The sequence below is a fragment of the Lampetra planeri genome, chromosome 30, assembly GCF_965212315.1.
Source record: "Lampetra planeri chromosome 30, kcLamPlan1.2.h2, whole genome shotgun sequence".
NCBI lineage: Eukaryota > Metazoa > Chordata > Hyperoartia > Petromyzontiformes > Petromyzontidae > Lampetra > Lampetra planeri.
The window spans coordinates 10027949-10051458 of NC_136136.1; the positions used below are offsets into that span (position 1 = coordinate 10027949).

General features: G+C 44.9%; 1 protein-coding gene and 1 long non-coding RNA gene across 18 annotated transcripts in view; one reads left to right on the forward strand and one right to left on the reverse strand.

Annotated features, from left to right (window-relative positions):
* Positions 1 to 23510, reverse strand: part of LOC144728961 (equilibrative nucleoside transporter 1-like) — a 58474-nt gene that overhangs the window by 22969 nt on the left and 11995 nt on the right. For 6 of the 8 annotated variants that reach the window (XM_078608749.1, XM_078608755.1, XM_078608752.1 and 3 more), the window contains 3 exons: positions 12634 to 12696; positions 10799 to 10880; positions 1603 to 1793 (listed from right to left, as the gene is read on the reverse strand). In XM_078608749.1, coding sequence (XP_078464875.1) covers positions 1603 to 1793; positions 10799 to 10880; positions 12634 to 12662 — 302 coding nt within the window. In that variant the 5' untranslated portion in view covers positions 12663 to 12696. Of the gene's footprint in view, positions 1 to 1602; positions 1794 to 10798; positions 10881 to 12633; positions 12697 to 18696; positions 18925 to 23510 lie in introns of all 8 variants that reach the window. The other 2 variants (XM_078608754.1, XM_078608751.1) reach the window with 2 other exon arrangements.
* The window catches only part of LOC144728963 (uncharacterized), a 47031-nt gene continuing 24689 nt past the window's right edge, over positions 1169 to 23510 (forward strand). For 4 of the 10 annotated variants that reach the window (XR_013587584.1, XR_013587585.1, XR_013587581.1 and 1 more), the window contains exons 1-2: positions 1411 to 1561; positions 1779 to 1822. This is a non-coding gene — a long non-coding RNA (uncharacterized LOC144728963). Of the gene's footprint in view, positions 1299 to 1409; positions 1562 to 1778; positions 1823 to 23510 lie in introns of those variants that run through there. The other 6 variants (XR_013587582.1, XR_013587583.1, XR_013587586.1 and 3 more) reach the window with 4 other exon arrangements.

The window sequence follows — 23510 nt, forward strand, 5'->3', positions numbered from 1 at the left end:
CGGCCGGATAGAAGCGGCTAAACAGGCACGGCACGGGCTAGAGAAGAGATGGAGTGATGTGGTACAGGAGGATGTGGAGCTTAGTGGACTTGCCGATGACTAGTACCAGCGGTGTCAAGATCGGCCTCCGTGGAGGAGGCTCGTGAAGGACGCTACTGGGCAGTTGGGAGGCAGTCGCCCTCCAGCAACATAGGAGGGCAGAGAAGCGACGCTCACAACAACGAGTGGAACGCCAGGTGGCTACAACACAGTAATTTGGCACAGTAGGGGACACAGGTGGTGCATCGGCCAGTCATCTCAGTCAGTCGACCCATGGCACCTGGGTCTGTCCCGTGACCTGCCAGCGGGCGTTGGACACTTCCCGTGGACAAGCCCCGTGGTGACGTCACCACCACTTAGTGGCGAATGGTGATTGTTTTTACACACTTTTTATTAACTCACTCTGTCTGTTGTTGTATCCTCAAATCTTGTAACTAAATATTTACCCACTTCCCAATGTGGTATCGACTACAAACTTGGTATACTTATGTCATACTGATGACAATACTATATTCTATCATTAAAAATAAAAAATATATATTTTAAACATTATTTTTACATGATAATTGGTTCTTTACCCTTCTATCTGGCAACAAAACTGACACCTCTCTACAAGGAGTCATGTTTGAATAGACCGCAATACCTGCAGTCATAATACAAACAAAAGAACATAACTCTGATAATGTGCACTGTCCTTGAAGTTGATTGGTCCACACCGAGACAGCTTTCCTTAGAGCCTAGTCTCACATGGGTTGGACCAGATGACGCCAAAAGGCGCACAACTCAACGACAATGCACCATGTTATGTTACGGCTTGGGTCTAATTGTCCACGCTCAACTGACGTTGGCTGTAAATCACCACGGTCCCTTACGTTAAGGCAAGCTTCGGGGCCACTTCCTCGAGTCGTGGAGTTCTTCCATTACTAGTACGGTACATTTCATTAAAGCATGTCTAAAAAAAAAGTTTTTTAAAATATTACTTATTGGTGTTGAGGCGAGTCGTGGTGTGGAGGTGAGTGGTGGTGTTGGGAGGGGTCGGTGGTACGGTGTGGAGGTGAGAGAGAGTGGGTTGGTACGGGGAGGTAGGGGCAGTCTCAGCTGGCTGGGGACACATTCAAATGTGGACGTGTCAGTCGGCGCATAAGATAGCTGTCACTGTGTCCACCATTACTAGTACGGTACATTTCATTAAAGCATGTCTAAAAAAAAAGTTTTTTAAAATATTACTTATTGGTGTTGAGGCGAGTCGTGGTGTGGAGGTGAGTGGTGGTGTTGGGAGGGGTCGGTGGTACGGTGTGGAGGTGAGAGAGAGTGGGTTGGTACGGGGAGGTAGGGGCAGTCTCAGCTGGCTGGGGACACATTCAAATGTGGACGTGTCAGTCGGCGCATAAGATAGCTGTCACTGTGTCCACTGTAACGGAAGCCGGCTACGTGACGACAAGCCAAGGACGGGGCTCACAAGGAAGGTTGCACTCCTTCCGTAGGGGAGGCTTGCCCCACTCCTGACAAGCGTGGTGGACGGGTAGGCATGGGAGCGTGCTTGTGTCTCTGTGCGAGGCTCACAGCGTGTGCAGCATGGAGTTGAGGCAGCAGAAGATGAGCAGAGGCACCATGGAGCATATGGTCATGGTGCTGTCAAAGTTCTTGGACAGCTCGCTCTCCAACGCAGGTTCACCAGAAATGCTGTCATTGCTGCCGTTGCTGTTCCTGGCCGTGACGTTCTCTTTCTTGTCTTGCAGGCGGCCCTTGAAGTACTGCAACAGAGCCAGGGACACAGCGACGGGTGAGCGGGCGAGTGCACTCGGGCACGTAGTAATTTACGGTGCGAAGTTTAACACGCGTACGTATGTTAGATGCATTCAAAGATTTCAAAGGCTCCAATGCAGATGGCTTCACCCACGCTGGGTGCGGTGATGCACCCAGCGTGCGACCCAGTGCCGTCAAAGCTGGGAGTTTGCATTTCACGCTGCGGGACTGTGAGGCATCCGCAACAGCACAACAAACGGGTTCATGCCCCCATCTGTAAGCGCAGGTTTTTACCAGCTACTCAGGTTTCGTCTTCTGTGAAATGTTGTCTCTGAACAAGGAACTGGGTTGATTGTAAAGCAGGACACGATCTCGAGGTTATCTCAGCCCATGTCCCTTTGCTTAAACCAGGAATATCAGAGGTTCCTGCTGGTTGGCACTCGTGCTCAGGCGAGGTGTAGCATTTACAGACTCCAGGACTCAGTTTTTTTATTCGTCTCAAGGAGCCTCAGCACCATAGTCGGTCAGAATGTTGTTTGATCGCCACGTGCAAAAATATCATCAGGTCCTGCAATTTTCATGTCAGGGCTCTACGACACATTTGGCTGCTATTGAGTCACGACAGCCAACACGGTGCAATGTAGCATCGGACAGCCAGTCCTCTACTTATGAACACACGACTTACGAACATCCGCAGCCTCGCTATAAGCGAGTTCTGGATTCGCGAGTTTCGCGAGCAACTCAGTGTCTATCAATTCCCTAGTCGCGACCCGCCAGACTACAGCGTTCGCGAGTGCACTACGTAGTGCCAGACCACCAACACTGGGGAGGCGCGCGCAGAATGTTGTTACATTTGAAACGGTCTGCGAAGATTTAGCCACGCTCCCTGGGCTGCCCGCTTTGTCCTCAGTCTCAAAGCAATACCGTTCTGAACTTGTTATTGGGAATTTTTGTTTTACTTTATACATACTTACAGTCGACTTCGTTTATACATTTTGGCGTTTTTATCACCTGCATCTCCCGATCAGTTATCCTCCTGAATTCCTCACCATTGCCTCCAACATCATCAAATGATTATCATCAAAAGTACTTTAACAAGTTGTTATTAATTATTTATTGTAGTCATCGTTATTAAAGATGTATTATTTCCCCCCTATGTTCACTGGTACCAGGAACGTAACCCCGTTTGTCCTATTGGGACAACAAGGTTTCTGCATTCGCGAAAAGTTTAAAGAATGTAACAGATAGAGTTTACCGAATTTATTTTTAATATCGACTTAAAACGCAAACTCGCGGAACAATTTTTTTCTTATTTGTGTTTTATTTGCAAGTTAATATTTATCACAGTATTACATGTAAATACACAATATTTCTTCTTATTTATGAGTTTAAGAACGTTTCCCTTTTTTGTCGAACCGTAAGATATTGTATAACAGTGACCATATGGGCAATGAAAATACGGTACATTATTGCGTTGTAACGAACTGCTCGACTTCCAAAACGGCTCTCAACGGAACCCGTTCGTAAGTCGAGGACTGTCATTATTGACAAAGCTCGATTGTTGCAACTTGCTACTCTACTGAACGTCTGGAAAAATATTGGCAAGCTGCCACGTGTCCAAAATCCTTTGACACGTGTTGCGATGAGTACTGTAAGATCTGACCGTGTCCGTCCGGTCCTTGCCGAGCTACATTGGCTTCCGGTTGCTGAACAAATACATTAGAAGTTCGCAATCATTACACACAAAGTGCTTGCCACAAATGAACCACGATACCTTGCTGATCTCGTCAAGGAGCATAAATCATCATGCAAATTCCGTTCATCCTCGCAGCAGCTTTTGGCTATCCATCGAACAAAGACGGTCACCGCATCGCACACTTTCAGATGCGCTTCTGCGGCCATCTGGGACACCCTTCCTTCCGATATTGGAAAGCCACTGGGAGCTATGCATTTTTAAATAATAGCTTTTTTGTGTTTAGTTTGTTGGACTTCCCCCGCACCTCTGATTAGCACGGTTGGCTACGTACGGTGCGAAAGAAGTTCAATGTGTACACATACGTGCATGTCCCATGCTAGGTGGTGCTTCTTGCTCTGTCATGAAAGTCAAAGGTCAAAGTGGTTTCTTACTCTGAGCATTGAGGCGGTGCTCTTCTCTTATCTAAAGCCCTGAGCCAGTGGTGAAAATTACACATTCCTATAGCGAGGGAATTATCCACAGGACAACGACTGACTTCCCCACAATCACGCGTCTCTGCGATTAGGGTGTTTGTGACGTGTGCGGTGTTATGGTGCAGCTGGTAGGGTGTTCAGCGTGCAGCGAATATGGTGTTCATAGTGCTGCATACCGGTCGACGTTGTGTTCATGTGGAGTGCACCATGAACGCCATTTGACAAGGAAGGTGTCACGGTGTTTAAAAAGAGGTTCAAGGTGTATTTTATAATGTCTTTCATATATTTTAACTAAATGTGATACTTTCCATTGTTTTTGTGCAACTAAAATTTTATTGATGTCACGCTTACTTGTGAAGCGCTCTGCGACAATTTCACTCTGAAAGGTGCAATATGAAAGTTTGATTGAGAGGCCAAGTTAATCCCCAGCAAGAATTTGAACTCGCAACCTCGCGATTGCGAGCCGCTCGCTCTACTGCTGCTATGCACTAATTTCTTTAGAACTGCTTTTGTATTCTTTGGTTTTTTCGGTAAAGTCAGGTCGGTAATTTTTTTTTTTAAATCATGACGTTTTGATTGCAACACAAGCAATCATCATCAGGTATGACATCAAGCAACGGCCAGAATTTCTTGCTGTGGTTGTTACACCTGATGATGATTGCTTGTGTTGCAATCGAAACGTCGTGATTAAATTTTTTTTTTTCCTACATGACTTTACCGAAAAAACCAAAGAGTATGAATCCTTGCAGTCACGAAAGCTTCAAATCTAGAACTGCTTGTGTTCAGTTTTTGTCCTTCCCCCTGCACCTCAAATAACCCAACGGATAATAGATATCCATTATAATTTATGACTACTTTAACCCCCCGCCCCCTCTGGTCTTCGCACCCGATTGGCTCACAAGGGACGTCATCACATTCACCCCTAGTCTATTTAAGACCGAAACAGGCAGGAGGATTTCTCCACAATTCTAGCTGTCGCTTGATGAGGATGGTTGTTGCACTTGCCGGCGAAATGTCGTACTCGAATTGTAAATGTTAAGGGTTTTATTCTCCAACACACCGGTGGTGTGCTAGTAACTAATTGCCATGTTGTGTTTACGTGACAAGCCTTACTTGATTGGCTGTGTCGGGTGGTGGTGGGTTTAACGACACATTTATATTTAAGCGATCTAACCCAAAAGAAAAAAAAACCTCTTATGGACGTACATTGACGTTCATCCTCAGGGCTGTGCTGGGATAGATTACGTGAAGAGAGAAAAAAACCAGTATGTCGTGCTTTACGAAGCTCCTGCCATTTCAGAATGAGTATGTGCGGATCGCATATGACAAAATCAACTGGAATGTGCCCCACCTTGTCAGATTTCTCAAGTTAACCCGGGCGTTGAGCCTGAACAGTGCTTGAACAGGTGACCAGCCTGGATAAACAAGGGCAATCCAGCAATGTGGAGGCGAGGGTCATGTAACACAGGCACCGTGGTGGCGAGATGTTAACTCCCTCCTCGTCTCATATGCAGGTCGTGGATTCGATCCTGACCTTGACGATGCCTGTTTATAGGGGAGTTTGCATATTCTCTACGTGGTTGGATTTTTTTCCGGATACTCTAGTTTTTCCTCTCCACATTTATAAACACGTGTTTTACAATATTTCGCTGTTATAAATTTCCACATAAGCCACTTCCATCGAGCTCTCATTTGTGGCTAGGTTGCTTCTCCAAAAGAGCTATATAGCTCAGTGGGCCTTGCCTGGTGAAATCCAAAATAGTGGAAAGTTTCAGCAGTGGACTGTAACCAGAACATTCATAGCAGACTTGTGTAGGCTTGAGGCTGTTGTTATCAGGCGGCTACGAGGGGCGGGGTGCGTGCGCAGAATGGAGGAGGGCCGCTTACTCAGACAGGGACAATGGATCAGCACCCACATGTCAGTGACCCAAATGGTGGTGATGGACTACAACATCGGACTGTGGACGTCAGACGTGAACTGTGCAAGGGTTGCAGAATCTCAAAGCAGGGAAGCGATGACATGGTGTGGTGGGCATCACCAGGATTGGTAGTCATTACCCCTTATGTCTGTACGTATGTTGAATTTATTTCGTAGCGTACGAAACCAACCGTGCTAAATCAGAGGTGCAGGATGTGCAGACACTGATGCTCCCTGTAGCCTGATTTAATTATGGGTGTCTAGAGTCTAATGCAGAACCCATCAGCTCAACGGTGCAACCTGAAGTCTCAAGACATGTTCATTGTGGGCCAATCTCAGTGCGTTAACTAACGAAAAAAAACAACTAGCAAGGCTTTGTCAATTCACTGAGGGATGAAGGCCACCCATGCAGTGCTGGTCATGGGGGTTGTTTGACAGCCACCCCATCACCACCCCGCTGGCCAATGTGGTGGTGATGCGGGATGGTCCAGGACAGATCCAGATGTCACCCTCCACTCATGTTAGCCGTAGCCAGGACTCGAACTCAGGTGGCCAACCACTGCTCCACCCTCCCACCATTCGTGTTATAAACACAGTTGATTAAAACCGTTTTCTACACACACACACAATTCATGCCTCGAAACGTGCTTGTAAGCAGCTTATTTATGGAAATGTATTTCTACGAGATGAGTAGACTGCAATAAGTTGCGAGAAACCGAATCGAAAACCTCGACAGCCTTTCTGGGGCTCTACAAATATTATTATTCTATCAAATCTCGTCCACGCACAGCGCACAGTTGACGGCGCCCTCAGTGGCCGGGGGCGAATCTTCACGCACAGACTCGTGAACGACTGTCACCCTGGCCTCACCCGAAAATGCACAATCGCAGTTTCTTCTATGGGGAGCACGGTGGCTGGGTCATTTCAGGGTAGGGTGGGGAAGAAACTACAATTGCCATTCATTAGAAAAAAATATATAAGGGCTCGGGCTGGATTATTCACACATATTGCAGCTCTTTGACCGGTTGCCACTCATACAACACGTCGTGAGGTCAGCGCGTGATAGGGGTTCGAGATAAAAGCAAACGTTCGCTCTGCTGTGATACGAACACACAAATCTGTGGGGAAAAAGAGCTTTGTAGCTCATCGGATTCCTCCGGTATAAATAAATATTCCGATTCTGATTAAACACGTAGCATGGAGCATCAATTACGACGAATTTGGTTGTCCTGCTAATTTGTCGAGCGGCCAAAAGCTGGTGCCCTACAGAGCCCCAATAGAAGACGAAATCTACACGTGAAAAACAACGTCCTTTATTTATCCAGGGATCCTGCAGGGTGGTCCACCTGTCATTGAAAGGTGCATGGTACACACAAAACTTCAAGAATATTGAATCTGTGAAAGAATGTGCAATATAACTTCCATTTTGTAGTTAAGTTTTGTTCTTTCCGCACTATTTTTGCCTGCACCTCTGACACGTTCCGTTCCGTTGCTGCCTGTTCCTCCGTATGGATCAACAATGGTGTTGTTCTTGTTCTGTGCCGATGCACCACGGATCTACCTTAGCAAACTAGCTGGGAAACTGGCTACACGGGACTTTACTGTGCTGTTGTTTCCAGGATGTTTCTGTTGCTTCCAGGATGTTTCTGTTGCATGTAGTCACTTTAAGATGTTTCTTGTTCATGTTTTTGTTTTGTTGCGGTTGCACCCAAGGCAAGAGCCGCATGGCTCACAGGGTTATACCTAATAAATGAAACTGAAAAGGAACATACATTGACCGATTACAGGACCGATCCGGCAGCATCACGTTGGCGAATGTCCCCTTCCTAACAATGACGCCCCCTGCCTGGTGAACTGCGTGCACAAGATAGTTGTCCGCAAGTGCCGCCGGGAGGTAAAGATCATGAGATTCCACACGCACTTTTCTCCCGAAATACGGTCCATTTTTAATAATTAGTGTATATCTGAGAGAGTACTGGGAGTAGCGTCGTCCGTGGCAGTTCCCCCGATTGGACGCAAGGCTCCGATGACTCCAGGGTGATTCGTCATCTCACGTACGTACGTTTAACCAACCGTGCTAATCAGGGTTGGGGGGGGAGTGGGGGGGAAGGACAACAAACTAAATCTCATGACGCGACTCCGACCGTGCTCTCACGAAAATAATGCGTGAAAAAGTAAAAGACAAATTAATAATGAATGAAGCGTCGATGGCACTAGTTGCGCAAGGATCTACGTTGTCAAGCAGCACGCGTGACCCAATACTTTATCGGATGGCAAACTCTACATTCTGCCCTCTGTTGCCACACACGAAGGCGCCAGTGAACATGAACAATTGCGTAACAAAAAATTGCGTAACAATGCTATCATCATTACAAGTTCACAAAGCAGGCGAGAATGATAAACAACATGTAAGAGCTTATTCTTTTGCTACTTTTGCTCGGTCCTATTTGCTGTGCTGCACTCCTTACAGCCACCTCTCATTATCCTCATCAAATAGCATTTCTACTGCGCCTTCCATGCAGTACATCTCAAGAGGCCCTGCTCGTTGGCTACCCACGTACATCTCAGCATGATCCCAGTCTCCAAGTCACTGGATTGTGAGCTTGAACCACCCCCACACTACCAAAAAAATATTAAAGAATTACATTACAGATCAAGTTAAAAGAAAGTATCCCGGCCAATTCCGATGACGCCACCACACTTCAGCTTTAAAATCATTCTGCCAGAGCTCTAAACTGATGTACAACAACCCAAAAAAGGTCAAACTATGCCACCACATGGCCACCGATCTCTGGGTGCCACTCCAATATCTCTCCGGGTAACCTGCCCCCTCCCTCTGCCTGCTTGCACACCTGCCCTGCTCTTGACAACCTCCCCGCTTGATTACGTCTACAGGGTTCAATGTGCTTACTGTGTCGTGCCATCATATTGCACACATCCTCCACCCTCAGATTACTTTCTTGTTGTGCTTTGTTAAGAGTTCCAACACTTTAACCCACGTGGTACCAAACTCCTGCCACAAACACCCATTTCCTAACGCTGAAGTTGACCACTCCAGTCTTCCATATTTGGTTGATTCGGTCCATCAAAAAGGCCGGTTTCTGCGAACGCAGCACTCGACTGACTCACTTGGCGAATGCTCCATCTCGCTCGGCCTCTCGTGAAAGCTTCCCAATATCTCCACTAACGATGAGAGACCCCCCCCCCCACCACCGAAGGTGATGCGTTTTGGCCCTGTGTTTATTGACGTTCTTCATCACACCCTCACCACACAGAGAAACGTCACTCCCTATAACAACTTTCACCACAAACCCAAACGCGACCATCAATCTTCCTCCACGGCGTGAAACCGCAGCGTGGCCTCGGCACATAGCTGCTAAATGTTTGTTAAATGTTGGCGGTGCGGCACAAGCAGAGGGCGGCCAAATTGCGATTTGTCGCGCTGCAACATAGGGAATACAAGCCCGGACTTTTTATAAACACATTCAGAGAATGTTCTGCCGTGTAGTTTTTGGATGTCGTTCAAATATATACATTGTTTACGTTCTCTAAGTGGAAAAGCCACGCAGCCCTGCAGCAACCGCGCTGGAGTTGGCAGCAATTTTACGGATTTTTGCACGGGAAGCGTCACACACAAACAATACCTTTTGCCAAGTTTAATCCATTCACAAACTACGCATAACAGGTATAACTGCTTGTACAATATTAATATAATATATATGCATTTTATTGATTGAAAAGCCTAGCTTAAGCCTCGCTTCTCTTTCAGGAGGGATTTGCATTTTTACGTTTGGCCAATTAATTTCCATTGACTTTGTTATTATCGTGTAGGAGCAAACAGGAATAACCATAATGAAATCCACTTGCACTCAAACCCTCGTTGCAGACGGGGCCACCAACCCTCTTGCTCTACTGCAACCTGACCAGCTAGCAGGCCCTCTGGCTGGAATGGCACTCATCACTGCTCACGACAATCTCTCTATGGTCCACCAACCTCATCGCCAAATTTTGCACCTCAATCCAAGTGATGTAGCCGACTGTTTGGAATGGGATTTCCGATTTTTTTTCAGAGCCCCACTGCTTTGTAAATTAATGGGTCAACTTTGATATCTTAATCTGCAAATGACTTACCTTGTAGTTCATTCTAGATTCTAGATTTGAAGCTTGTAGTTCACCAGCTGAGAACCTATTGAAATGCAAATGTCTCTTTTACAAGGGTATCTTTGATAAAAAATTTATTTTATTTTACCAGGTAAGGCGCACTGAGCTTAATAGCTCTTTTTCAGAAAAGAACTGTCCCGCAAATGATAGCTCAACAACGTGGCTTCTGACATGGACATTTTATCGCAACCACATACTCTAAACTAAGCTTTACAATGTAGAATTTGATGTTACTCGGGAACAGGAATTGCACGCACGCACGCACACATAATACGTTATACACCAATGATGTATCCATACGTCACCGATGCCACTTTTGGGCAGCGATATCGCCCAGTGGTAGTGCGATTGTCGCTCATTGCAGAAGTTCACGGTGAGAATCTAGCAGACCACCCTGGTTACTATTGCGTGTGTAATTACCATAAAATGATCGTCCTCTGCTTCACAGTAGACAATAAAGATCCCATGATGCCGTTCAAAATGAGTAGGGCATTGTGTGTGAGCTTCACGGCCCAAAAACAAAAATCAAATCACCTGAAAATTACTCAAATGAGGATTACACATACCCACAACGCCCTATACTGCATGATACCTACTGCAGACTGTCTGTAAAAAAAAACACAACCCCTTCGCGACAGCCTTTTGCGTTTTAAGAATGTTGGGAATACCAAACGTACGTCATTCTTGACATTTATTATTATATCCGATATGTGGGCAGGAACATGCCAGGGACAGGAAAAATTTGGGAATTCTCGGAGGTCTCACCATGGTGGCCGTCATAAAGAAATTCCATGGCAGCAGTGAGCCAAGGCCCAGGATGAAGAAGATGATCCATACGAGGTGGTAGCTGCAGGCCCAGACGCAGGAACATGCACACACACGTGGCAACACACACATACACACATACATGGAACACATGCGGAAACACACACACATGGAAACATACAGATACCAATACCCACCATTCGCCACTAAGTGACGGTGATGTCACCACAGCGCCTGTGCCAGGAAAGATGCACTTTGAGGCCATGTAACGTGTCGAAGATACACGCACGCATACACACACACACGGAAACACACGCAGAAACACACACATACATACATACACACACGCATACACACAGAGATCTCTGTAGGTGACAGGTCTCAAAAAGGAGCTGCCTGTGACGTCATGAGTACCATTTATTGACACTTCAAATAGAATCTACCTGGTGTGGTGCATAAATACACAGACGAACGTGGCCGTAAAAAACATTTGCAGTCACTGAATCAATTATACCAATCACGACGGAAGAATTGATCTTAACGTTACAATGGCGTAGTTTGACAACTGATTATTATCTTGATTTGAAGCTTTCGTGACTGCAGAAATCCATACTCTTTGGTTATTTCAGTTTACTTACTGCCCCGCCTCCCCCCCTGCAGCCGATCTCTCCATTGCTGCCGCGGTGGTCCACTTTACTCTAGTGACCCGGGTGCTGCTGCGGGGTCCACTTTTTGCCGCGCCTCCCCCCCTTCGCTCTCCCCCCCTACTACCAATGCCTATATAACCTCGTGCTACGGCAGATCTCTCGCCTACTTCAGCAGTTTTTTCTCGCTGTGGTTGTCCCACCTGATGACGATTGCTTGTGTTGCGATCGAAACGTCGTGATCTATTATTGTTCTACCTACGTGACTTTACCGAAAGAACCAAAGAGTATTATTATTATCATCGTGATCATTATTCTCATTTGCAGCCACTCCTGTACATGTTCAGCCTGGGTCTTTCATTTCTCACTACAGCCAAAAAGAAAGAAATCCGCATGAGGCCTCATTGCGTGGTTATTTAAGTGCTGTTTGCGAGCATCTGTTCAGGCTAGTGAGACAAATAAAAGGAAGCGGTGTTGCCTCGACTTCCACGCGCGTGGCTGCCTCACTGTAACACTGCCAATGTTCACAGACTGCAACCAGGAGCTCAATTTAGACCGAGTCAACCGAGGGGTGCTCCAAGGGTCAGATTACAGCTAGGAAATTAACTCGGTTTGTCCATCCATGGCGACACTACTCCCATGAGTGATTAAGATACACGACCAACCGGGTCTCTCACATTCCTCACAAGAGACTGGTTGTTTTCTTCACAGCGTGTGTGCACACGTACGCACGACGTCCCGCGATGCCGCGACATCCTTGCCAGGGTACCAACACGTAACTGTACCCCGTAGTTTATTTTTCGGCTTCCTTTTTGATCCACCGCTGGATGAAGTTTCCCCCCACGCCATGTAAGTCACAAGGATTGTGGGCCCCACGGTGAAGAGATGTTCAGTATCCTGCCTGATATACAGGAAGTCGTGGGTTCAATCCCGACCCTGAAGCCTGCTGTATATTTGGAGTTTGTGTGTCTTTCTCCCCGTGGTCGTGTGGATTTTTCTTCGGTATTTGGTTGCTATAAATTTCCATATGATAAGCCACTGTGTTGAGCTATCATTTGTGGTCAGGTAACTTCTGAAAAATAACTATATAGCTCAGTGGGCCTTACCTGGTAAAATAAAAATATTCAGTAGAAAATAGACCGTATTTCACCACGCTGGTCAATGGCGCATGTGTGTTTGAGGGGCGTTTACCGGTCATGGGGCGCCGCCTGGCTGGGCATGTTGTGTGTTTGGGCTGATCACGTGGTCCTGCAGCTGTGGGTGACATAAGCATGCGAACACAAACACGCGTGAGCGAGCGATTGGCACACGCACGCAAAAAGACACGTATGCGAACACGTGCGTGCATGGAATACACATGTTGAATACACGCACGTGCAATTACAGAAACACACGCATAAAAAAAACACACAAGACATATTTAGGAGACATTACCACGCCAACCACTGCCCAATTATAGAGGAACATTGCGAAAATTGTGGCAGGTAATGTACTGCCTAAATCGGCAGCTCAAAAGTGAGTGGAATGTGTGGCCATATAATTTATAATCCACCAACAAACACAAAAGAATGTGGCTGTCCCATCAGGCAGCAGTGAAATAAGATAAGGCTGGGATTGTTTTATCGGTAATGTGGTGGTCACATGACATTCACGCAAGGTCTGATGGCAGCTGTGCCTTCCTGCTGTTGGTGAGCAGTATCACTCTTTGCGCGTTGCTATTTCAAAGATCCTGTCGTTTAGGGCTGACCACACGGTGGATTGTACATACACCTGCGCAGAGGACACAAAACAACAGCCTATCGAGATGGGGTGATGCAACTACAGCAGACAAAAGCTCAGCTTGAGGCCGAAAACTCAACAGGAGCGACATCAACAAAATACCTCTGGCCCATCTGTGGTATAAACAGCCCACGTGAGAGCTATTTAACCAAGTCTTCCTAATGAATCCACTCCGAGTGTCACTCCCGCCACCACCCAACAACACGTGCTTTTTTTTTGGCCTCTCTTGTTCTGCGATTCTATTTGCGCTGTTTATGCTTCACACGATTGTCCTGTAGAACACTTTAAAAATGCTCTTGGTATGGAGTCACCATATGAACCTTATGGCGGGACCCCTGGGTCCCATAAGCCCCCAGCTCTCGCATAAACTGCTTTGCGACGTCATTTTATGTCTTTTGAAGGCGAACCATACGGCAACCTATTCCTCTTAACGAGCTCTAAACGATGCGCTAACCAAGGTTTAAAAGTTTAGTTCCTTCTGCGCATTCGTCCTCGATGCGCTTGGACGACATGACAACAGAATGATCCGCGCCAGGTGGGTTCCAGCGTTTATGTGCGCGGTGGGACAGAGTCGCCAAAAATAAATAAATTACGACTTTGACTTCCGTTTATTCGGGACCCCGGGGTCCCGCCATAAGGTTCATATAACTTAATTGAACACCATGTGCTTTGGGCTCAGAGCTGCCAACAGAGATTTTCAGCATGTTCGCTTGAGCAGGAAGACGCTGTCCTCGTCTCTACGGTGCTGTAATTCATTGGTCAAATGTGTTTCTGTTTTTGCCAATGACAATTCCATCACCTAAACCTGTTTGGCGCGGAACAAACAAAAACAACGACAACAACACCACCTGCTGTGCAACGAGGTCAGAGTAACTTCTCACGTGGGTTTCATAGAACATGGGGAAAAAATGTGTGATTTGAAAAAGATGCACGGAGAAAACCTAGGGCATGGCAAGTAAGCGTTGAAAGGTGTTGTGTACAGAATGCTTCGTATGCCTTTGGCTTAAATAGCGCTCACTCTCTTTCTTTCTCTCATCACAAATCTACTACTGAAAAAACTGGAATGCTCATCAGGCCTCATGGCGTCAAGTGCAGTCTTACAACTTGTATTATCCTTTGCGTGCTCTCTGGCCTTTCTCTTCACGTGCAATGAGGTCGGGCATTGGCCAAAACATTGCCAATCATACTTCTTTCCTTGAAGACAAGTGTTACTGATGAAGTGTTCATCTTTTTTTGTTCGCTGTGACAAGAGCACCGTTGGTGATATAATCAGCCCATCATCCGCTTCAGGACCAATAAAACATAGGACTGCTTTTGCGGGAAGCCAGCAGTGATTGTCCTATGCATGAAAATATTAGCCGCCATACAACTGTGGAATTTACATCCATCAGGGGCTCAGGACCATTAAAACGAAATCAACACTGCTCCAAGAGCATGAAGACTTTTTTTGAATGGGATCACCAAATCATCCCAACGAGCCCCCCATGATAAACAAAGCCGAGGACCACTAATCCCATTTGTTCATCGATTAGCTCTAAAGGCAGGTAGACATCGCGAAACCCGCAGTGGAAGAAGGTTACTACTACTGTACTCCCGAAGCTGGCCTTCAAACATGGGGGGGGGGCATGGGAGGGGTGCGTTTTTAAAAGTCGGAATCGTTGCGCTTTCTTGTCGGGGCCGAGATCCTTTCACATCCGAGACTGTGGTCACGCGTCGGCGCCTTCTTAACTACTCCCCAACCGCAAGCGCTGACCGAGCGGCCAAAGAATTCCGCCGCCAATGTCGAACGAACGTTAATGAGTGAACGTGCGGCCACACGAGTAAAGACGCTTGATGAACAACAAGATACAATCCCCCGCACCCTCCCCACTAATGCAGAGATTCAATTATAACCCTTATTACCATCACGCACATGTAAAACACACGCACAGCGGGGCCCGGAGCCACACTCAAGGGGTTGCATAATCATTTATCCTGCACTCATTAACTCTTTGGATTTTGATAATTGTTTTTTTACCCTTCTATCTGGCAACAAAACTGACACCTTTTTACAAGGAGTCATGTTTGCATAGACCGCAATACCTGCAGTCATAATACAAACAAAAGAACATAACTCTGATAATGTGCACTGTCCTTGAAGTTGATTGGTCCACACCCGAGACAGCTTTCCTTAGAGCCTAGTCTCACATGGGTTGGACCAGATGACGCCAAAAGGCGCACAACTCAAAGACAATGCACCATCAGAGTATGAGAGCTCGGGGCAAGCATCTACACTATGGGAACCTCATTTGCCAGTAAAAATATGATAATTGGTTTTTTACCCTTCTATCTGGCAACAAAACTGACACCTTTTTACAAGGAGTCATGTTTGCATAGACCGCAATACCTGCAGTCATAATACAAACAAAAGAACATAACTCTGATAATGTGCACTGTCCTTGAAGTTGATTGGTCCACACCCGAGACAGCTTTCCTTAGAGCCTAGTCTCACATGGGTTGGACCAGATGACGCCAAAAGGCGCACAACTCAAAGACAATGCACCATCAGAGTATGAGAGCTCGGGGCAAGCATCTACACTATGGGAACCTCATTTGCCAGTATGACGTCATCTGGTCCAACCCATGTGAGTATAGATGCTTGCCCCGAGCTCTCATACTCTGATGGTGCATTGTCTTTGAGTTGTGCGCCTTTTGGCGTCATCTGGTCCAACCCATGTGAGACTAGGCTCTAAGGAAAGCTGTCTCGGGTGTGGACCAATCAACTTCAAAGACAGTGCACATTATCAGAGTTATGTTATTTTGTTTGTATTATGACTGCAGGTATTGCGGTCTATGCAAACATGACTCCTTGTAAAAAGGTGTCAGTTTTGTTGCCAGATAGAAGGGTAAAAAACCAATTATCATATTTTTACTGGCAAATGAGGTTCCCATAGTGTAGATGCTTGCCCCGAGCTCTCATACTCTGATGGTGCATTGTCTTTGAGTTGTGCGCCTTTTGGCGTCATCTGGTCCAACCCATGTGAGACTAGGCTCTAAGGAAAGCTGTCTCAGGTGTGGACCAATCAACTTCAAGGACAGTGCACATTATCAGAGTTATGTTCTTTTGTTTGTATTATGACTGCAGGTATTGCGGTCTATGCAAACATGACTCCTTGTAAAAAGGTGTCAGTTTTGTTGCCAGATAGAAGGGTAAAAAAACAATTATCATATTTTTACTGGCAAATGAGGTTCCCATAGTGTAGATGCTTGCCCCGAGCTCTCATACTCTGATGGTGCATTGTCTTTGAGTTGTGCGCCTTTTGGCGTCATCTGGTCCAACCCATGTGAGACTAGGCTCTAAGGAAAGCTGTCTCGGGTGTGGACCAATCAACTTCAAGGACAGTGCACATTATCAGAGTTATGTTCTTTTGTTTGTATTATGACTGCAGGTATTGCGGTCTATGCAAACATGACTCCTTGTAAAAAGGTGTCAGTTTTGTTGCCAGATAGAAGGGTAAAAAACCAATTATCATATTTTTACTGGCAAATGAGGTTCCCATAGTGTAGATCTTTGGATTGTGTCACTCATTTACGAATCACTTGCCCATAACGTTCTTCTTTCGGATGGCTGCTGATGTAGGTGCAGAGCAACAAACTACAATTTCACATTCAGGTGGTCAAGCCAGATATCCGTGTCAGGAGCAGCGGAGTGTATCGCCATGATGTCTCCTACGTATTAGTGGATCGGGCATTGCGTTGTTACATGTTATACGGTCTGTTCTGGATGACCGCAGTCAAACAGTGGAGAATGTTATTTTCCATTTGTGCATCCGATATCCGCATCTGCCATGGTTTTGTGCAGTGGATGCGGTTTAGGGTGGACCATGAGCTTCATGGAAGTTCAAACCCAGGCATCTCCTGCCTTGGGTCTTTCATAAGGTGTCTGTTTGCGAGTTCTATTGAACGCCATTCAGCTCTCCAAGACTATGACCAAATGACCCAGAATACATCCAATCTCAGCTGCTTTTGTAAGCGAAGCAGGGTTGAGCGAGCCTGGGTAGTGCTAAGATACGAGACCACCACGTCTAATAACAACAGGTTGTTATAGGTCGTGGGCGGGCAGCAAAAGCAGTGCAGCAAAAATCTATCATTGTACTGCAATCCTTTGCTCTCACGTCTATGGTCCCTACCTTTATCAACTCGCACCAACCAGTTTGGTGAAGTGTTGTCAGAACTTCCACGGAGAGGGGGGGGGCCTTGTCCAGCAGTGCATTGACAGAGGGCTGTTATACTTGCGTCACGTGTCTCTCTGTGGTGCCATGAGAGTCTCTCATTACAAGAATAATTGTCCTTCAGATACTTTTTTCATCTAAGCAGCAGTAGCCATGGCATAACTTGACAAACGGTTTTCATTCCTACGTGCCAGCATAGGTACTGGGGAATGGTTCCTACACACACGTTGGGATATGGCTGAACAAGGTATAGCATGCCAGTGCAATTGGGACCGAACCATCAAAGCACAGGCACCCGATTCACTGCCCTGCTCATAAAACTACAAGTTTACTCAAGGGCACATGACTCTACAAAGTAATTTGTGAGGTCAGCATGGGCTGGGCCCGTGTTAAAAAAGTAAACGTATCTGGTATTTTTGCGGGATTGGTGTGTTTACCATGTCTTATTAACAGTGTAAATGTTTAGCGTTTATTTGTTATATGGATAGAGAGAGAAAAAACACGTGGGTTTTCAACTTCTGTCAGAGGACCTTCGTATATTTGAGTTAATTAGGGTACGGTTTTTAGTTTCTAAAGTATTTAATTTCTGTTTGTGCAATGAGGTGAAATTTAATAGCATAGTTTGGGAGCACCAGATTATCTCCTTATTTAGAGGTGGGTTTTTTTAGACACCGTTTTGGCCGCTCGAACGTTCATTTTAAAATTAGCGCCTGCTGTGTCAGTTTCGCGAATTCAGGCCTCGCGTCATTTTGGGCCTCGAATAATTTTAGGGCGGCTCACACCGTGGTCGAATCGCCCCCCCCCCCCGCTCGCAATCAGAACGCTACACATTCAGTTCTCCATCGAGGGTTGTCGATTAAGCCCATCAGCACTCGAACGACCGATAAACAGGTACTACTACACTGTGTTAAGTCGACAGTGGCTGTCCTATGGACAGACTCATATTGACCACAGGAATGAGGAATTTCCACAACCAGCTCAGTTACCTTAACAAATGACTGAAAACTCACATTCGTCAATTTAACAGTGGCACTGTTTCTGGCAATAGGCCTTCAGAGCACAATGAAAGGCCCGTGGGATAGAGTGGACAAGAATTGGAGACTGTACTCTGCACCATGGCACCCCGATAATTTTTTTATATTTCTTGAGTAACAGTTTTTAAATCGGCATTTATTAGTATCTATTGAATCATACTTCCAATATTCAAACATGTATAACTGGTAAATAAACTCATTCGACATGCAGAGCATCATTTGTGACATACCATAGGTTTACATGTACCTCCACCAAATGTAGTTTATTGCATTGAGCGCAAACGTTGTGGCCTCCGTGAAATTTTGGAAACTGGTAAAACGCCTTTGGCAACAAGATTTGCCCAGCATCTTCAGCAAGCTCACTGTGCAGACATCGTGTCAAAACCAGTGGCTCGTCATTTCAAGCAGTGGTGACCATAGCCCCAGTGACAAGTCGGTGCATGACCTCTTCTTGATTTCTGGTGGGAGATCAGAGCAGAAAAAGCCACCTCCCCATTCAAATTGAAAACTGTGCAGCGGTAAGAACGGATTCAACTACTCACCCCCTCACTTCTCGCAAAGCTTTCCAATTGAGTGCTATTAAAAAAAAATCCCTTTCGAAGGTAATATACGATGTAACCTCCCACTGGAACACACATTTGTTACATTACACATTTGATTTATGTGTAATGTGTGATAACCATCACGCGAACTCTGGTTATCCTCGCAGCGGATTTTGGCTAGCCATCAAACAAGGATGGTCACTGCATCACACACTTTCAGATGCGCTTCTGCGGCCGTCTGGAACTGGGAGCTATGCACTTTTAAATCTAGATTGAAAACTCATTTCTTTATAATTGATTTTTGCGTTTAGTTTGTTGTCCTTTCCCCGCACCTCCGATTAGCACGATTGGCTATGTACGGCGCAAAATAAGTTCAACATACATACATCTGTAAAATGGGAAAGTAATGTTAAAATGACGCAAAAATATAACTCATCTTTAAATTGCTCCCAAATTCCTTTACTCCTCTTTAAAAGATCAGGGATTTAGTACAATTGTAAGTCCCTTTTAGGCTGACATTTCTTTAGAGGTTTAGAGGTGCTCTAATCCTATTTAAATTATAATTAGGCCTGGAATTCAATAGCGGTCCCCAAAATCCAATCGTGTCAGCAATATTTAGAAATTAACATTTCAAAAGAAATGGGTTTATTTAGTAATACGTTTCTGATTATTGACGGGTTTGTCTGCTATGCAATTTGTTACTAGTAATTAACGATTCATGTTAATAAAAAATTGTTCATAAACTTTAAAAAAACGTAATTTATCTCAGGCCGCAGGGTATAAAGTGCAGTGTGTCCAATAATAGATGTGCTACATTTATTATATACAGTACTTTTAAATACTTTCCTTTGAAAATTATTGTTATTCTTTTTATATATACACATATAAAACACATTTGATCATATATGACAGTTTTATTTACAGATTATATATTTCTACTTTTCAGGGAGTTAAATTTAGACTTAAAACTTTAAGGGAGTGTTACTGACTAATGCCTGGAGTGTTTTTTTGCTATGTAGCGTCACCAAATAATTTGCTTACATTTCTAAACAAATCAGCTTTGTCCCACACTTGCTTGAGCAAGTGTGTCTGATAAATAATATGAAATATGATCACGGTGGCAGTAAAGCACGTTGCAGCAGCCACTTTTGTACATACAAGACAGAAATTCACACGTGGGACTCTGGGAATACAGCAGCATGCACATTGACCGCTTGTGAACAACAACGCACACACACAAATGCAAAGATCGCCACTTAGGCATGTGGACTGTCAGGTCAATTACTTTTTTTGTTAGCAAGCACACACACACACACTGACAAGAGCACGCAAGGGGTTGGGGGTGGCAAGAACCACGCCTGGCCGCATTTGTCTCCATAGCGCTGATTGTTCCCACAGAGATACTCATTTAAGGCCAAAGTGACCCAGTAGTCCCCCAATCCATATTCAGAGATTATTTAAGACAGGCAGGCAACCCAGATTCATTGTGACTCTGGGAATCAAACCAGAGTCACCGTGGGATGTAGTATAGTGCAAAAGCAAATAAAGTACCGTTCAACACACACACAATGCACCCTCACACACACACACCATACGACATAACGAGGCCTTGCTCAGAAATGAAGACACTTTGATGAAAGTCAACGCAAGCACTTTGCACCCACAGGCTCTGCTGTATAGCATAGTCAAAGGACATGACAATAAATGCACACACCGCATCACAAGTAAATGTTCAGTATTACGCACTGCCTTTGTGGGTTATTCACAAAAAAACTTTTCTGATATTTGTGAGTCGGCCAACGCCTTCAAGTTGCTAGATTTGATAACCTGCTTAATCACATGTATGTGACAGGAATTTAACAGAGCAATTCAGCGGTGCCAAATCAGTTATTCGACGTGGAAATTATGAGCTTTCATTGGCACGCGGGTATATCGAACACGACCTACATTAAATTCTACAAAAGAAATAAAGTGTTCATGACCCATCTGTGCAGATCTATGAACGTCATGCCCCATGGGAGAGTTTTTCATGGGTACTCCAATTTACGCACACGTAACACTTCTCAAAATTGAATTGGCCAAACGTCCGGGTATCGAACTCTTCTATAAAAAAATATCTGGACACAATTTTAAGTAGCTCGTTTAGATCAGACTCTTTATTTAAGACTGCAGGAGGAATCCGAGGAGCTATGATGCTCTTTTTCTCAGATGTCCAGTATGGGCGGGTCAGCAAAGTTACAACAAACCACACAAAAACGATACGAGTGCAAAATAGAAAAAAAGGCAAGTCACTAAATATAAATTAATTATACGAGCCCGATTTATCAAGCTTGGGCAAGCGAGGAAAAACAGCAACAACAAAACAGTCCCGAGATCACGGCAAGATAGCGATCGAACAAAGACAACTGTAAAATAAAAGAGACGGTCACTGCATCGTGTGCTTTCAAATGCGCTTCTGCGGCCGTCTGGAACGCTCTTTCCTGCCGATACTAGGAAGCCACTGGAGCTATGCACTTTCAAATGTAGATTTGAAAACGCATTTCTTTAGAACTGCATTTTGTGTTTAGTTTGCTCTCCTTCCCCCGCTCCTCCGATTAGCTCGTTTTGGCTACGTACGGTGAGAAAGAAGTTCAAAGTACATACATACACAGTCACTCAGTAAATGGCACATTAACAGTGAACTGTCGAGAAGCAAAAATTGGCATCCAAAGTTAGTTTTTTTTATATCTCTATGCTAGACATGACACGATCTACTCAACTGATAAATGACAGGTTGTTAATTTGCTGGCTCAAGATAACGTTCCACATTTTCTGGTTTATCCGAGCTCATATTGCAACTTGCAAGTTATCCAAGGCACCAGCAAGATGAATACGTTACCCACGAGACCAGCAAAGGAAAACAATGGCGGTGATGTTTCACACCAAGCTGGCTGCAATGGAAATTGCCATAACCATTCATATTGTAAACAAAGACAATTTATATTGAAAATAATATTAGATTTTAGTCTGCTTGTGTTGCGCCCGAAACGTCGTGATTTATTTTATTTTCACGAAGCTTCAAATCAAGAGTGAAGAATTAGTTTTATTCCTATTTTTATAGTCCTGTAGATCGGTGAAAGTATTATTTATTTAATTGCATTTATTTTTCTGTTATACCAAAACTTTGTTTATCGAATATACGAATTTCGAAGCATTACTGTATTGAATAATGTATACATGGACTGTGTACTCATATGAAGTGACTAACTTTAATATATTTTCCTCCTTTAAACAGACCTAATTGTAAAAGATAAAACCCCAACCGTGCTCAGACCTTTAGCCCTTCGTCATTATTCTGATAAAAGGATCATTGCACAGAGCTAGTAACCTGTGCCTGCATTGCGTTTGAGTTTCTTTGATGTCACATGGATGCCAGTTTTTCAGCTATTTTACAATGCGAGATCTGTGGTGCCCGAGCACAGCAGGAACAACAAAAAATATAACATTTAACCACCGACAGTAACACTTCAAAGTTAGACTGCAGTAAAGCCAGGAATATTAAACGATAAACCTAAAAGGTCCCACTACTCGTGTGTCAAAGAATATGCGCACGTGCTGAAGCATGGGCCTTCACTTGTGCAAGAGCAATACAACAGCTACGGTATAGCCTTACCCGGACTCGAGTAAATTGGAACTTGGGGTTAGCCAGAGTGGTTAAGTTTATTTTCTTTAACCAGGTGCGAACTCAAATGTCCCATATCGCCTCATTTGCAAGCACGAGCAAGTGATCGAGTGAATGAGGGCGTGATTTAGTTCGAGTTCATTTTATTTTAACAGGTGAGAGAACTCAAAGAGACCAAAATAGTCTAATTTGCAATAGGTATCTAAATAACTAAGGTGAGATGTTTACTCCCTCGCCTGGTATACAGGAGGCCGTGGGTTTGATCCCGACCCTGGCGCCTATATATTTGAAGTTTGCGTGTTCTCCCCATGGTCGTGTGGATTTTTCTCCGGCTCCTCCGGGTTTTCGCCTCCACATTTAGAAACATGCGTTTAGAGTATTTGGCTGCTATACATTTCCACATATGCCACTTTTCTGGGCTATCATTTGTGGCCAGGTCGCTTCTGAAAGAGCTGTATCTCTCAGTGGGCCTTACCTACTAAAGTAATAGTAAATACATAAAATAACTTTGGGGTCTCAGGGAAACCTGATTGAAACATTTCACTGCGCTAGAAACTCAGGCAGGACACAGAAGCAACAACAAAAATTCCCAATCATAGTGAATTACACCACAGGGAAGCACTCAGCCCCATACAATTTATTATACAGGCAGTCCTCAAATACGAACGTACAACTTAAGAACATTCCGCACTTACGAACGAACCGCCGTGAGATGTCATTATTTTTAACAGTTCGACTTGCGAACGTTCGGTCGTACTCACGAACCAAACTGCGGAACTATTTTGTGCGGCGGATCGATCCTCCGCGAGATGTAATGAGTCCCAGCTTCTCGCGTTATGCA